Below are 17710 nucleotides of genomic sequence, written 5' to 3' on the forward strand. Positions count from 1 at the left end.
AAAATTGTCAAGGTAGCCAGTAGCTTTTTCTGATACGTATTAGTGAGTCATCAAAAGGTGCCTCAAAATTGAACATACCTCTTATAAATTAATATGTGCTTGGCAAATTAGATTTAAACAAATGAGATTTAATTTACAGAACAACTAATTATTTCAGTACCAAGCAACAATACTGCAAATGAGGAGAATAAACTTGCCCTGGACAATAATTAGAGGACAAGCATGTTTAAGATGGCAATGAGAATAACTGTTATCTGGAGAAAAATATATAACATAAAAAGTTTAGTTCTTAAAGACCACTGTGAAATTAGACCAACTTCTAAGAAAGAAAATATTTAATCTGCTCCCAACTTTTACTCCCTTCCTCTTTATTCCCCTACTTTTTAAGATCTTTAATCTAAAGATCAAGTGTTTTCTTTTAAGCAAAAAATATGGTGGGCCTACCCTTCTGTGTAATTCCAGCTAGATTCATCTCCTACTTTGGTATAAATTCAATTAATCAATAAAAATGTATTTTTGGCCCTCAAGTGGCATCAGGAAGTGAGTGCTAATTTTTTTAATGTTAATAAATAATATAACATTCCTGTGTTATCAAAAAATATATATCAAGGTTATTCTACCTTACAGCTTTAAAATAATCAGGTAAGTATTTTTTAAAGTAATTACAAACCTGGCAAAGGTCAGTCCTATTCCATTATCTGCAAATCTATAAGAAAAAAGAGAATGAGGGAACATTTTAATTTATATTTTAATTTATTTTATTTATTTATTTTATTTAATTTATTTAATTTATATATTTAATTTATCACATCATATAAGAAGAGGTAATTCTCTCAAAATATTTAATTGTCATAAAATCCAGGAAGTTCCAGTAATGTTTACTGTCCAAGACTACACCAAAATTTCACTTTCCAATAATGAAAAGCATAGGCTCCACAGTGAAGCCACCTGGTTCCAATCTCAGCTTTACCTATTACTGGCTGTGTGACCTTGGGCAAGTTATTCAACCTGTTTGCCCCTCAGTTTTCTCACCTAAAGGTTGAAATAATAATATAAGCTTCCTCAGAGTATACTTGAAAGCATTAAAATGCTAATTAGTGTCAACTATTTAGAACAATGTCTGGCACAGAGTAAGCAGCAGGTAAGTGTTAGCTATAATTATAATTTTTATCATTATACTTGGCCCCTATATCTGTGGGTTCTGCACCCACAGATTCAACCAACTGTGGATCAGAAATATTAAACAAAAAATTCTGGAAAATTCCAAAAAGCAAAACTTACATTTGTCCAGTGCTGGCAACTATTTACATAGCATTTACATTGCATTTACAACTATTTAGATAGCATTTACATTGTCTTGGATATAATAAGTAATAGAGATGATTTAAAGTATACAGGAAGATGTGTGTAGGTTATATGCAAATACTATGCCATTTTACATAAGGAACTTGAGCATCAAGATTTTGGTACCCATGGGGAGTCCTGGAACCAATCCCCCACGGATACCAAGGAACGACTAATTTTTAACAATCAGATCATGGTATTCTCTTCAAAACTTTTCAACAGGACTTCCCTGGTGGCAGAGTGGTTGAGAGTCCGCCTGCCGATGCAGGGGACACGGGTTCATGCCCCAGTCCAGGAAGATCCCACATGCCGCAGAGCGGCTGGGCCCGTGAGCCATGGCCACTGAGCCTGCGCGTCCGGAGCCTGTGCTCCGCAGTGGGAGAGGCCACAATAGTGAGAGGTCGGCGTACCGCAAAAAAAAAAAAAAAAAAAAAAAACTTTTCAACATTAATACCCAAGCTATTTCTACAGATTTTATACAATATCCATTTTTTTTGCAATGATACAAGTCAGAGATGATGGTAAAATGCCAAGCAGCTAATGTCAGTACCAGCCAGAAAAAAACATTTTTCTAGACTCCTGAACACCAAATCTTACCTCAACATACATCAGACGTCTCCTAAAATTATACAAATGGAAAAGAAGTGAGATGCTTACTGCCTCAAGTCATGTTAAGACATAAGTCAACAGACTTATTAAGGGAGAATTCAAAACTTTTGTTTTGAATGGCAGTGGAAGAGCATCAGGAAACTGAGTTTCCAAAAGGAAGGAAAAAAATGCAGGTAGTTTCAAAATCTTTATTTAGCTCTCTGACATAGACCATGTTTGTTACATAAAGTTAAAGTCCCAGTTTCTGTTTAATCTCATCAAAAAGCTCTCATGTCACCAGACAAGTTCAGTTCCAATATAAGCAGCAGAATGAGACAATTCCAAACATTTGCAGTCAGTTAATGCTGGCATATTTCCTCAGAGCTTTTCTATTAGTAATGATACTATGATTCCAGAAACTCCACTGTACTTTCAGTCTACTGGGTTTTTAAAAAAGCCTTAAAAAATAAATACATCAGTGTCATCAGATAATAATTTCATAGACAATACCCACGCTGAATTCTGAACGACAATGTCTCCTCCTCTGACCCAAGCTCCGTTATCATTATTTTTAAAAGCAATGAGCCTGTCAATTAAAGCAGCAACACGTGGCTTTTCAGGGTCTGCATCCTGATGAGGCCGAAACCTTGGGGTTAGGAGAAAAAAAAAAAAAAAAAAGGATTTTTAAAAAGAGTAATGAAAAGGCAATGTAAATAAGCTACTTACGACTATAAACTTAAGTGTCAAAAAGCAGAATTTAACTTTGAACAAAACTAAACTTAAAAAAAAACTCCTTAAGACACAACTTAATTATTTACATTTCAAATATTGAAAAAAAATACAAATTTGCAGAGAACTGCTTTCATATTTCATAGTTTATTTTTAATCAATTGATATTATAAAAGGGACATTACAGAACACTCTAAACACTGAAACCATTTCAAAAATAAACAGAGGGCTTCCCTGGTGGCGCAATGGTTGAGAGTCCGCCTGCCGATGCAGGGGACACGGGTTCGTGCCCCGGTCTGGGGTGGGGGCGGGCCGTGAGCCATGGCCGCTGAGCCTGCGCATCCGGAGCCTGTGCTCCGCAACGGGAGAGGCCACAACAGTGAGAGGCCCGCATACCACAAAAAAATAAAAAATAAAAAAATAAACAGAAAAACCTCAGACCAGGAAATATAGTATGTTTTCACAAATTCTCAAGCTACATGATATTAATATAAACTTACTGAGTAAATTAATCATATATTTCAACATACATATATGTGAAGCAGAGTATTATTTGAGTTGTGTGCTGGTGAAATGCTTTAGATAGAGAGAAAACTGGATTCAATATCTTTAAAAAGCCTAAATTTTAAATAGATTATACTTATTCTGCCATTTGCAACGTGGATGGTCCTAAAGGGTATTCTACTTAGTGAAATAAGTCAGACAGAGAAAGACAAATACTCTATATTATCACTTATAAGTGTAACCTAAAAAATAAAACAAACAAATGAATATAACAAAACAGAAACAGACTCACAGACACAGAGAACAAACTACTAGTTACCAGTGAGGAGAGAGTAGATGGGGGGGCAACATTAAGGTTATGGGATTAAGACATACAAACTACTATGTATGAAATAAATAAGCAACAAGGATATATTGTACAGCACAGGGAAATCTAGCTATTCTTTTATATAACTTTAAATGGAGTATAATCTATAAAAATATTGAATCACTATGTTGTACACCTGAAACTAATATTGTCAATCTACTATAATAAAAAATATAAAGAAAAATGTATCAGCACTTAAAAAAAGATTGTATTGCATTGACTTATTAATTATAAAGACTGAATGTTACTTTTTCTTTCTTGTCCTTGTAAAATATTTACAAGGACCTTATTGAAAAGGCAAAAAAAATTGGTATCAAAAACTGTTAACCAGGGGCTTCCCTGGTGGCACAGTTGTTGAGAGTCCGCCTGCTGATGCAGGGGACACGGGTTTGTGCCCCGGTCCAGGAAGATCCCACATGCCGTGGAGTGGATGGGCCCGTGAGCCATGGCCGCTGAGCCTGCACGTCCGGAGCCTGTGCTCCACACGGGAGAGGCCACAACAGTGGGAGGCCCGCGTACCACAAAAAACAAAACAAAACAAAACAAAACAAAAAAAACTGTTAACCAGGGAGATTGGTTCAAGATGGCGGAGTAGAAGGACGTGCGCTCACTCCCTCCTGCGAGAGCAACGGAATCACAACTAACTGCTGAACAATCAATGACAGGAAGACAATGGAACTCACCAAAAAGATACCCCACATCCAATGACAAACGAGAGGCCACAATGAGATGGCAGGAAGGGCTCAATCTCAAGAAAATCAAATCCTATAACTGCTGGGTGGTTGACTCAAAAACTGGAGTACACTTATACCACAGAAGTCCACCCACTGGAGTGAAGGTTCTGAGTCCCACGTCATGCTTCCCAAGCTGGAGGGCTGGCAACGGGAGGAGGAATTCCTAGAGAATCAGACTTTGAAGCCTAGCAGGACTTTGACAGGACTGGGAGAAACAGAGACTCCACTCTTGGCGGGCACACACAAAGTAGTGTGCGCATCAGGACCCAGGGGAAGGAGCAATGACCCCATAGGAGACTGAACCAGACGTACCTGCTAGGGTTGGAGGGTCTCCTGCAGAGGCAGGGGGTGGCTGTGATTCACCATGGGGACAAGGACACTGGCAGCAAAAGTTCTGGGAAGTACTCCTTGGTGTGAGCCCTCCCAGAGTCTGCCATTAGCCCCAGCAAAGTCCGGGTAGGGTTTAGTGTTGGGTTGCCTCAGGCCAAACAACGAACAGGGAGGGAACCCAGCTCCACCCATCAGCAGACAAGCAGATTAAAGTTTTACTGAGCTGTGCCCACCAGAGCAACACCCAGCTCTACCCACCACCAGTCCCTCGCATCAGGAAACTTGCACAAGCCTCTTAGATAGCCTCATCCACCAGAGGGCAGACAGCAGAAGCAAGAAGAACTACAATTCTGCAGCCTGTGGAACGAAAACCACACTCACAGAAACAGGGACAAAATGAAAAGGCAGAGGACTGTGTAACAGATGAAGGAACAAGATAAAACCCCAGAAAACAACTAAATGAAGTGGAGATATGCAACCTTCTAGAAAAAGAATTCAGAATAATGATAGTGAAGATGATCCAGGACCTCAGAAAAAGAATGGAGGCAAAGATATAGAAGATGCAAGAAATGTTTAACAAAGACCTAGAAGAATTAAAGAACAACTAGAAGAATTAAAGAACAAACAAACAGAGATGAACAATACAATAACTGAAATGGAAAATACACTGGAAGGAATCAGTAGCAGAATAACTGAGGCAGAAGAACGCATAAGGAACCTGGAAGACAGAACGGTGGAATTCACTGCCACGGAACAGAATAAAGAAAAAAGAATGAAAAGAAATGAAGACAGCCTAAGAGACCTCTGGGACAACATTAAATGCAACAACATTCACATAATACGGGTCCCAACACAGGAAGACAGAGAGGAAGGACGTGAGAAAATATTTGAAGAGATTATAGTTGAAAACTTCCATAACATGGGAAAGGAAATAGCCACCCAAGTCCAGGAAGTGCAGAGAACTCCACGCAGGATAAACCCAAGGAGAAACACAATGAGACACATAGTAATCAAATTCACAAAAATTAAAGAAAAAGAAAAATTATTGAAAGCAACAAGGGAGAAATAACATACAAGGGAACTCCCATAAGGTTAACAGCTGATTTCTCAGCAGAAACTCTACAAGCCAGAAGGGAGTGGCATGATATATTTAAAGTGATGAAAGGGAAGAAACTACAACCAAGATTACTTAACTTGGCGAGGATCTCATTCAGATTTGACGGAGAAATCAAAAGCTTTACAGACAAGCAAAAGCTAAGAGAATTCAGCAACACCAAACCAGCTCTACAACAAATGCTAAAGGAACTTCTCTAGGCAGGAAACACAAGAGAAGAAAAGAACCTACAAAAACAAACCCAAAACAATTAAGAAAATGCTAATAGGAACATACATATCAATAATTACCTTAAACGTGAATGGATTAAACGTTCCAACCAAAAGACACAGGCTCGCTGAATGGATACAAAAACAAGACCCATATATATGCTGTCTACAAGAGACCCACTTCAGACCTAGGGACATATATGACTGAAAGTGAGGAGATGGAAAAAGAAATCCATGCAAATGAAAATCAAAAGAAAGCTGGAGTAGCAATACTCATATCAGATAAAATAGACTTTAAAATAAAGAATGTTACAAGGGACAAGGAAGGACACTAAATAATGATCAAGGGATCAATCCAAGAAGAAGATATAACAATTATAAATATATATGCACCCAACATAGGAGCACCTCAATACATAAGGCAACTGCTAACAGCTATAAAAGAGGAAATTGACAGTAACACAATAATAGTGGGGACATTAACACCTCACTTACACCAATGGACGGATCATCCAAACAGAAAATTAATAAGGAGACAGAAGCTTTAAGTGACACAATAGACCAGATAGATTTAATTGATATTTATAGGATATTCCATCCAAAAACAGCAGATTACACTTTCTTCTCAAGTGCACACAGAACATTCTCCAGGACAGATCACACCTTGGGTCACAAATCAAGCCTCAGTAAATTTAAGAAAATTGAAATCATATCAAGCACCTTTTCTGACCACAACACTATGAAATTAGAAATCAATTACAGGGGAAAAAAATGTAAAAAACACAAACACATGGAGGAAAAACAGTATGTTACTATATAACCAAGAGATCACTGAAGAAATCAAAGAAGAAATCAAAAAATACCTACAGACAAACTACAATGAAAACACGATGATCCAAAACTTATGGGATGCAGCAGTTCTAAGAGGGAGGTTTATAGCAATACAAGCCTACCTCAAGAAACAAGAAAAATCTCAAATAAACAACCTAACCTTACACCTAAAGGAACTAGAGAGAGATGAACAAACAAAACCCAAAGTTTGTAGAAGGAAAGAAATCATAAAGATCAGAGCAGAAATAAACGAAGTAGAAAGAAAGAAAACAATAGCAAGGATCAATAAAACTAGAACATGGTTCTTTGAGAAGATAAACAAAATTGATAAACCATTAGCCAGACTCATCAAGAAAAAGAGGGAGAGGGCTCAAGTCAAAAAAATTAGAAATGAAAAAGGAGAAGTTAAAACAGACATCACAGAAATACAAAGCATCCTAAGAGACTACTATAAGCAACTCTATGCCAATAAAATGGACAACCTCAAAGAAATGGACAAATTCTTAGAAAAGCATAACCTTCCAAGACTGAACCAGGAAGAAATAGAAAACATGAACAGACCAATCACAAGTAATGAAGTTGAAACTGTGATTAAAAATCTTCCAAAAAAAAAAAAAAAAACTTCCAACAAACAAGTCCAGGACCAGATGGCTTCACAGATGAATTCTATCAAACATTTAGAGAATAGATAACACCGATTCTTCTCAAACTCTTTCAAGAAATTGCAGAGGAAGGAACACTCCCAAACTCATTCTATGAGGCCACCATCACCCGGATACCAAAAACAGACAAAGATACTACAAGAAAACAAAAGGACAGACCAATATCACTGATGAATATAGATGCAAAAATCCTCAACAAAATACTAGCAAACAGAATCCAATAACACATTAAAAGGATCATGCACCATGATCAACTGAGATTTATCCCAGGGATGCAAGGATTCTTCAATATACGCAAATCAATCAATGTGATACGCCATATTAACAAATTGAAGAAGAAAAACCATATGATCATCTCAATAGATACAGAAAAAGCTTTTGACAAAATTCAACACCCATTTATGATAAAAACTCTCCAGAAAGTGGGCACAGAGGGAATCTACCTCAACATAATAAAGGCCATATACGACAAAGCCACGATAAACATCATTCTCAATGGTGAAAAACTGAAAGCATCTCCTCTGAGATCAGGAACAAGACAAGGATGTCCACTCTCACCACTATTATTCAACATAGCACAGGAATCAGAGAAGAAAAAGAAATAAAAGGAATATAAATTGGAAAAGAAGAAGTAAAACTGTCACTGTTTGCAGATGACATGATACTATACATAGAGAATCCTAAAGATGCTACCAGAAAACTAGTAGAGCTAATCAATGAATTTGGTAAAGTAGCAGGATACAAATTTAATGCAGAAATCTCTTGCATTCCTACACACTAATGATGAAAAATCTGAAAGAGAAATTAAGGAAACACTCCCATTTACCATTGCAACAAAAAGAATAAAATACTGAGTAAACCTACCTAGGGAGACAAAAGACGTGTATGCAGAAAACTATAAGACACTGATGAAAAAAATTAAAGACAATACAAACTGATGAAGAGATATACCATCATGTTCTTGGATTGGAAGAATCAATATTGTGAAAATGACTATACTACCCAAAGCAATCTACAGATTCAATGCAATCCCCATCAAATTATCAATGGCATTTTTTATAGAACTAGAACAAAAAATCTTAAAATTTGTATGGAGACACAAAAGACCCTGAATAGCCAAAGCAGTTTTGAGGGAAAAAAATGGAGCTGGAGGAATCAGACTCCCTTATTTCATACTATACTACAAAGTTACAGTAATCAAGACAATATGGTACTGGCACAAAAACAGAAATACAGATCAATGGAACAGAATAGAAAGCCCAGAGATAAACCCATGCACCTATGGTCAACTAATCTATGACAAAGGAGTCAAGGATATACAATGGAGAAAAGACAGTCTCTTCAATAAGTGGTGCTGGGAAAATTGGATAGCTACATGTAAAAGAATGAAATTAGAATACTCCCTAACACCATACACAAAAATAAACTCAAAATGGATTAGAGACCTAAATGTAAGACTAGACACTGTAAACTCGTAGAGAAAAACATAGGAAGAACACTCTTTGACATAAATCACAGCAATATCTTTTTTGATCCACCTCCTAGCGTAATGGAAATAAAAACAAAAATAAATGGGACCTAATCAAACTTAAAAGCTTTTGCAAAGCAAAGGAATCTACAAACAAGATGAAAAGACGACCCTTAGAATGGGAGAAAATATTTGCAAACGAATCACCAAAGGATTAATCTCCAAAATATATAAACAGCTCATACAGCTCAATATTAAAAAAACAAACAACCCAAGCAAGAAATGGGCAGAAGACGTAAATAGACATTTCTCCAAAGAAGACACACAGATGGCCAAGAAGCACATGAAAAACTGTTCAACATCACTATTAGAGAAATGCAAATCAAAACTACAATGAGGTATCACCTCACACCATTTAGAATGGGCATCATCAGAAAATCTACAAACAACAAATGCTGGAGACGGTGTGGAGAAAAGGGAACCCTCTTGTACTGTTGGTGGGAATGTAAATTGATACAGCCACTATGGAGAACAGAATGGAGGTTCCTTAAAAAACTAAAAATAGAACTACCATATGACGCAGCAATCCCACTACTGGACATACACCCAGAGAAAACCATAATTCAAAAAGACACATGCACCCCAATGTTCATCACAGCACTATTTACAATAGCCAGGTCATGGAAGCCACCTAAAAGCCCATCAACAGACAAATGGATAAAGAAGATGTGGTACATATATACAATGGAATATTACTCAGCCATAAAAAGGAACGAAAGTGGGTCATTTGTAGAGAGGTGGATGCATCTAGAGACTGTCATACAGAGTGAAGTAAGTCAGAAAGAGAAAAACAAATATTGTATATTAACGTATACATGTGGAACCTAGAAAAATGGTGCAGATGAACCAGTTTGCAGGGTAGAAACTGATACACAGACGTAGAGAACAAACGTATGGACACCAAGGGGGGAAAGCGGTAGGGGTGTGTGTGTGTGATGAATTGGGAGATTGGGATTGACATGTATACAATGATGTGTATAAAATGGATAACTAATAAGAACCTGCTGTATAAAAAAATAAAATAAAATTCAAAATTTTTTTCTTAAACAGAAAACCCTGTTTACCGGGAATTCCCTGGCAGTTCAGTGGTTAGCACTCCGCACTTCCACTGCAGGGGGCACGGGTTCGATCCCTGGTCGGGGAAGTAAGATCCCACATGCTATGCAGCATGGCACCCCTCCCACACCAAAAAAAACAACAAAAAAAACTCTGTCAACTGTAACAACTCAAATAATTCCATAAGGCCACCTAATTTTTAAAAAGATCATTTCCATCATAATCTTACAGAGCTGGGCAGGTGGGGAGAGAAAAAACTACACAGCTTTACAAAAACCATTTCAGCTGGTTGAGATTTTCAATCATACGTTAAAGAAACATCATTTGCACAAACATCACTATGAAAGTTGCTGGCACATGGTAGGTGATCATCAAATATGTATGATTTGAGAAGCAGCTATGCCCAGAAGACAGCAAGTGCAAAGGTCCTTAGGCATGAGTGAGCTTGGCATATCCAAGGGACAATAAGCAGATTGGCTGGTAAGTAAGAACCAAGAGGGAGAGGATAGACAGGAAGGCATGTGCCAGGCAAGGGTGTGGTTCTTTATTCTAAATGCAAAGGTAAAAGTAGAATGGTGGTTGCCAGGGGCTGGAGGGAGGAGGAAATGGCAAAGTGATAGTCAAAGGGGCACAAAAGGTTTAGTTATGTAAGATAAATAAAGTCTAGAGATCTACTCTACAGCATAGTGCCTATAGCTAAAAATACTGTATTGTATACTTAAAATTTGCTGAGAGTAGATCTTCAGGTAAGTGATCTTTCCACAAAAAATTTAATTTTTTTTAATTAAAAAAATAATGACCATAAAGGAGGTAGAAGGAAACTTTCGCAGGTGATGGATAAGTCTATGCCCTTGAGAGTTCATGGGTGTGTACTTATCTCCAAACTTACCGAGTTCTATACATTATATATGCACAGCTTTTTACATGTCAATCATACCTCAATAAAGCAGGTGGATAAATAAATGTGATGGAAAGTCATCAGAAACATGGAGTCAGGGCAGTGATATAACCGGATTTCACTTTTTAACTGGTCACTAGCTGCTACTTGGTGAAAGGATAATGGTGAACGGATGGTAAGGAGACCAATCTAGAAAGCGCTACATCCACCCTTAGATTGTGTACATAAGCCCTTACACTAAATGGCTCTGACCTAAGGGGTAAAAAGTCTGACTCTGAGCCACCACCCACTCTTCTGGCATTGTAGTTGCTGCCAAACAGCTTTGCAGTCATCACATAATATCAAGCAGATGGAAGAGTTCTGGTAAGGAAACTACACAATGTTCTAAAAGAAAGCCAAAAAGAAAAGAAAAAAAAAAAGTACAGTAAAGCAACATCTGATTTTCTGCTGTAGCCGTCTCATTTTTTCTGAAATTTCTATCCATATAAATCACTGACCACTTGCTCAGATAACCTTTATTTTTCATCCTCTTTCCCACTTGGTATGTAGAAAATGCAGTTAATTTTCTATCACCTTCATGTATAAGCCTTCAGCACACTTCCCAACTCTCCCTTAATTGTCCTCTGCTTTAAATGCACTAGTTGGTTCTCATGCTCTTTTACCCTTTTAGATGAAATTTCCCAATCTTAAACTGGGAGCTTTCTGGATTTAAAATATCCCGTCTTTGGATTCCTGTAATTTCATATCTTGAAGACACAAGGAAAGGCTCATCTGATTAACAATTAGGTCAACTTCCCCTTTGATGAATAGACTAAATATCTTCTGGATCCCATGAGTCTGATGTTTAATTCATGGGCTGGATTATTACTCATTTGTGTTTGAGTTTTATCATTTTTACTCATGTCTGAACTGCATGAATGCATGAGGGCATATCTTATACATTAGTTTATACAAAATTAAATGTATATACTAGCTGTCAAATGTCTTGTTACTCCTCTCCTATAATCAGTTCTTTTCAATAACAACTTCCAAATGGAGTCTAATTCCTTACCAATATGTATGTATTTATAAACTAGTAATAAAAGTAATAGAGAGCAGAGGAAAGAATACCATTATCATAATATCATACACTCACACACGGTAAAGAACTTCTTAGGCCACTATGAACAAGTTGTTTTATTGTCAAGTATAATGAAAATATCAATAGACTCTGAAATATATTTTCTCATCCATCCATTTATACACACACATGTAATTTTTTAAGGCAGATAAGAGAGTCAATTGTGCTGTGTATAAAGATTTTTCTGTTAATACTAACTTAGCAAAGTACACATTATTAGTTCTACCAGTTACAATAAACTCTTTTAAAAAGCAGCAGCAATCTTCTAGCAAAGTTTGTTTTGTCAGTTAATATTCTCTTTTTGGTTCATAATTTGTTGTCATCTGTATGCTCCTTTTTCATCTCAAGTTTATCTCCTCTTTTTCCATGTCATACCTTGCCCAGCTATTAGGTGTCCAGTACCTTCCTTGTGTTTTATTTAAACAATGCCTACAATTTCTCCACTTGTCAAATGTTTTCTGATCATTGCTTTAATACATTTCAGGCTCACCTTGACCTTTAACAATGACTAATTTTACTAACTTATTTGCCCAGTTTTCTCCTGACCTTTATTACTGTGTCACAAGGATTCTGCTTTACCAACCTCCAGTGTGACTCCTACTTTATTCCCTTGTGAACAATAGCGCCTGTCATCCTTTTCTTAAATAACTGTCAACAGACCCTATTAAATCTAGAACCCTTTCAGATCCTTTAGTTGGTCAATCAACTTGAAGTATAGAAAAATAACATGTACACAGCTTCTACTGAATATGACCTTAAGTTGCCATCTTTTCCAGAAAATTTTGTTTCCATTGGAGATATTTTATTTATTTTGGCTCATATACAGCATGTAAAAAAAAAACTTTGTTGAAATGCTGATCCATATCCTAACCACATTTTGTGGTTATAAAGGAGAGTAACACATAGTCCAGCTATGATATGAATCTGAGACTACGAAGAACTGAACCAGAACTAGCTTAATCATCAAGTTTGAGACTTTTCCCTTTGAAATAGATTTAACGCAACATTCCACTTTGACCACTAACAATAAATTATATATGCCTTGGTTTCCAGGGGTTATATTAAAACATCTTAGCTTAACTTGTTTTTCAATGAATCATGTTCTACTTTTGGCCAAATTTTGAACCCTTTTTCAACATATCTCTCTTCTTTTTCTTTCTCTTTCTACAACTCTCTCTAACATCAATTTACAACTGTCAAAAAGAGAAAAAGCATCAATTTCTTTGGCATCTCAATAAGATGAAAAGCCCAGCCACAGGACCTAGAACAGCAAAATAAATGTTTTTCCAAAACCCTCCTACAAACCCTGAAAACTTCAGTTTAAACATGTTACTGGAGAAAGAGCGCAACAGCTTAACTCAGAAAGTTTTACTTTGGCAAGATATGGCTTGAGTGTGATTTAAAAGGACCAGTTCTACCTTGCACTGTTATCCAAACAGAGGTACTCCCTTGGGTCAGCAGCACTAGCATTGGTTGTTTTGACACCTTTGTCAATAAATAAGCCAGCCTGGAAAATATAATAATGGACTGAAATGAATATGAATCCCAAGTTATAACTATATATATAATGATTCATGAAATAAGTTTTAGCTTATCACATCTACCAAAAAAGGAGGGAGAAGGGAATAAACAGCAAAGCAAAGGTATTACAAAAAGAGCTACTTTACTGTATTTTTTTAATACTTTTACTCATTCGGTCATTCAGCAAACATTTATTTAGTGCCCACCTTAGGGTAGGCACCAAGCATTATACGTCAACCAGAGAACTATGGTCTTTGCTGTTACTGACACATAAACTATCAGGAAGACATGCAATGAAATAAACAATTACCATCCAATATGATAAGCATATAACAAAGGAAGTAGATGATGCTTTGGCAGCACATAAGGAAAGCACCAAGATAAGACCTTTTGTGAAGGTAAGAGAGAGAGAATTCAGGGAATGTCTCCAAAAAGAAGTGACATCCTAAAGCTGAAACTTGAAGGAACTAACCACACAGAACAGGTCAGGGATGAAGGGCAGGGAGTGGGTGGGAAACAGTTGAAGAACCCAGCGGAAAGTACTCAAGGGAATCATTTGTACAAAACGTCTGGGGATGAGAGAAAGCATGGCACATCTGAGGGAAAAAAATCTTAGCTGGACTAACAGGAAATATATGGAGGGAGGAAAGGTAAGGAAGAAGACTAAAGAGAAGCAAATGCCAAATGGTGCAGAGTTGATACGCTAAAGAGTCAAGACAATGGGACGTTTAATAAAGGCAATGGAATCAAGTGCATTTTAAGAAAGAATACTGTGGCTACAAGATGGATAATGAATTAGAAAGGGGCAAAAAGAGAGATAAGAGAAAAAATAGGAGCTGACTACAGTAATCCAGAATAGAAATAAAGGTGATCTAGACTCGTGACAGTAACAGGTAAAATAGAGTGAGAATTCTTTACTAGGTAGAATTGATACCATTTAGTAATTAATAAAATGTCTAAGGATAAGGGAAAGGAAACAAACAATAAAGGTTCATATATTTCTAGTCTGGGCAATTAAGTGGCTAATAGTTTCATTCACTGAAACGAAGACACAGAAATGGGTCTGGGGACAAAAATAAGGATTTTCGTGTTGAACACATTTTATTTATGTGTCCCTGAGACACCCAGCAGGCTGGATGTCTCATATCACTCTGGATAGTCAGTCCCAAATTTAACAAGTTAAAACCTAATAATCCACTCATTATTTAGATCTAATACCATTTAAATTGATACAGTAGATTACTACATGTCCTCATGGTATATGACATTTAAAAAATTAATTAGAATAAGGTGTTTTTTGTAATACCACTTATAATTAGAAAATTTTGAGGATTTCTGCTTTGAAGTGCTGCTTTCAACAATTACTAGCCTTAATCAACTATTCAGTCCATAAAAACCACAATTCTTTCTAAGTTTTTTCCTCTCTCAAGTCTTCATCAAGTGATTCTAAGCTCTTCAAAGTACATCACACTTAGGTTTTTAAAGGATCCTCTGAGTATCATAAATGGAAAGTATTAATTCAACTTTGACGGGCACATCAGAGTAAAGAATCTGGGCATTGTATCACATGATGAAAATATCAAGATGCCTTGGGAGCATAAAATGAACCAGATGCATTTATCACCAGGGAGGTGGGGACAAGTGCCAAATATCATGAAAGTGAGAGTTCTTAAATGGCCTTTCGTCTCCTTGACCTATATATCATTTTAAATTGGGTCAAATATTCTTAAACAATATTTCACTATTTACATAACTAGTATTAAGTATCCAATAGGACACGCTATTAGCACTGAGAGAAGAGAGAAAATATGCTTTTTAAGCTCCAGAAGCATATAATACACTAATGTGTACATCCTTAGAAACATGTAATGATATTAAAGATTGGAAAGAAGGCAAGGGGAGAGAAGGAAGAGGATGAGGATTCATAGGTCAAGTCCATTATTATAATTATTCAGATTGCATGTACACGTGTGCCGTAGCATATATTCCTATGTGTGTATAAACAGAAAGCTGTCTATACATCCTGAATGTGGCAAGGTTAGGAGTCTGCTTATTTAATCACAAATTACTTTCTCTGATGACAAGTTCTACCTAATATTAACATTTCTCAGTTGTAATCACAGTAGTCCATCCTTTACCCTGCAAATCATTATGTACTGATTGTTAAAATTTAGGAACCTACCTTAAAACTTGAATGGACCCTGTTGTTATAAAATATTCCCAATGGAGTGAGTTCTGGTTTTGCTAAGAGCTGCAATCCACTGGATTCCCCCGTAGGTTCCTTGTGGAATAAATACCATATTCCAGCATCCTATAATTAAAAGGGCAAGATTATTAAAAAGCCTCCTTTTATAAAGCCACTCTATGAAACACTCTCACATAACCTAAGCATTTCACAAACAAGTTTCATCTTTTTAACACTAATTATTCATTGGTTCAGGTTCAGAATTGACTCTAAGAGTTGTGCACTCATCTAGTACACTCAAAGCAGTATATCAGGCTTAAAAAAAAAAGGCATATTTAACTTTGCTTGTAAGATGGGACGAAAGATAGAATTGGCTGATACCAAAATTTATTTTTGAAGTAACTTTCCCATCATTATCTACTTTAAAAACTCATGCAGCCAGGACATGGAAGCAACCTAAATGTCCATCAATAGAGGAATGGATAAAGAAGATGTGGTATGTACGTACACACACACACACACACACACACACACACACACAGTGGAATATTACTCAGCAATGAAAAAGAACAAAATAATGCCATTTGTAGCAACATGGCTGGACCTAGAGATCGTTATACTGAGTGAAGTAAGTCAGACACAGAAAGACAAATATCATATGATATCACTTATACGTGGAACCTAAAAAAAGGGTACAAATGAAGTTATTTACAAAACTGAAGTAGAGTCACGGATGTATTTGGTTGGCCAAAAAGTTCATTTGGCCAATCCAATAACAAAGAAACTTTTGGTTACCAGGGGATAACGGGGGGGGGGGGGGGGGGGGGGGGGGGGGGGTGGGTGGGGGGGGGGGTGGGATAAACTGGGAGATTGGGACTGATATATACACACTACTATATATAAAATAGATAACTAATAAGAACCTGCTGTATAGCACAGGGAACTCTACTCAGTTCTCTGTAATGGCCTATATGGGAAAAGGATCTAAAAAAAAAAGAGTGGTTATATGTACATGTATAACTGATTCACCTGAAATTAATACAACATTGTAAACCAACTATACTCCAATAAAAATTTTTTTAAATCAAAGTATTAAATAACAGCTGGGGAAAATAAAAAAAGAGTCATACAGAACTAGAACCAAATCCTCCCTTCCCTTCCATGTGACCAGGACAGCACAGCCTTTTAGCAATATGGGTTTTTTTCTGTTTACCTCCAAACCTGATCAATAGATGAGTCATACCTATTAAACAACTATCCATCACTGACTTCTTTCAAACAACTCCAGTGCCCTTCTTGTCCCGAGGCAAATTTTTGCCAAACAGAAAAAACCACCACACACATGAATCAGGATGCTGTCTCAGGCTGGGTCCTGTCTGTTCAACTTCAGTGTTACTTACCTTAACCAAAGCAGCAGAACAGTTTGAAAATTTCTGACACTCAAAATGAGATATAAAAATCGAAATGAAATGTTCTTAATCTCTGTGATAATATTTTAATTTACAATTTAATTAAAAATCAGCCCAATGTGAAGGACAACTTCACATTAAGGAACTCTGATTAAACAGATTGTTAAAACTCAAATATATAGTCTTAAAGTATGGTATCAATTCAAATTTAGCAAACATTTATTTAGTGCCAGGTCTCAAAGAATTCATACTCTAATGGGAAATACAGAGAGAACTAAAATATAATATATGTAATAAGTACTATATTAGTTGTAACAAAGTCCTTTAGGAGCATAGAGATATGAATTGTGGAAAACATATCACCAAAACGAATGCAATGTGTGGCATTTTTCCACGATAAAACTTTACAGATGGGTCTTAGTAAAACAAACTACTCTGAAAATTGTGTTTGCCACCTCTATTCTTTTGGGCACAAAACAGACTTGGAGGGCTGTGAAGAAGGCTCCATACCATAGCCCTATAAACTGAGGGCAGAGTAAACCCTCCCAAGATGCAATGGAGTTTCAGGTTGGGGGACAGAA

General features: G+C 36.7%; 1 protein-coding gene across 2 annotated transcripts in view; it reads right to left on the reverse strand.

Annotated features, from left to right (window-relative positions):
* CEMIP2 (cell migration inducing hyaluronidase 2) overlaps positions 1-17710 on the reverse strand; it is a 78116-nt gene that overhangs the window by 26436 nt on the left and 33970 nt on the right. For both annotated transcript variants that reach the window (XM_065878779.1, XM_065878780.1), the window contains 4 exons: positions 15718-15846; positions 13433-13521; positions 2447-2578; positions 671-706 (listed from right to left, as the gene is read on the reverse strand). In XM_065878779.1, coding sequence (XP_065734851.1) covers positions 671-706; positions 2447-2578; positions 13433-13521; positions 15718-15846 — 386 coding nt within the window. The remainder of the gene's footprint in view (positions 1-670; positions 707-2446; positions 2579-13432; positions 13522-15717; positions 15847-17710) is intronic.

This window comes from Phocoena phocoena, chromosome 6 (genome assembly GCF_963924675.1).
Source record: "Phocoena phocoena chromosome 6, mPhoPho1.1, whole genome shotgun sequence".
Taxonomy (NCBI): domain Eukaryota; kingdom Metazoa; phylum Chordata; class Mammalia; order Artiodactyla; family Phocoenidae; genus Phocoena; species Phocoena phocoena.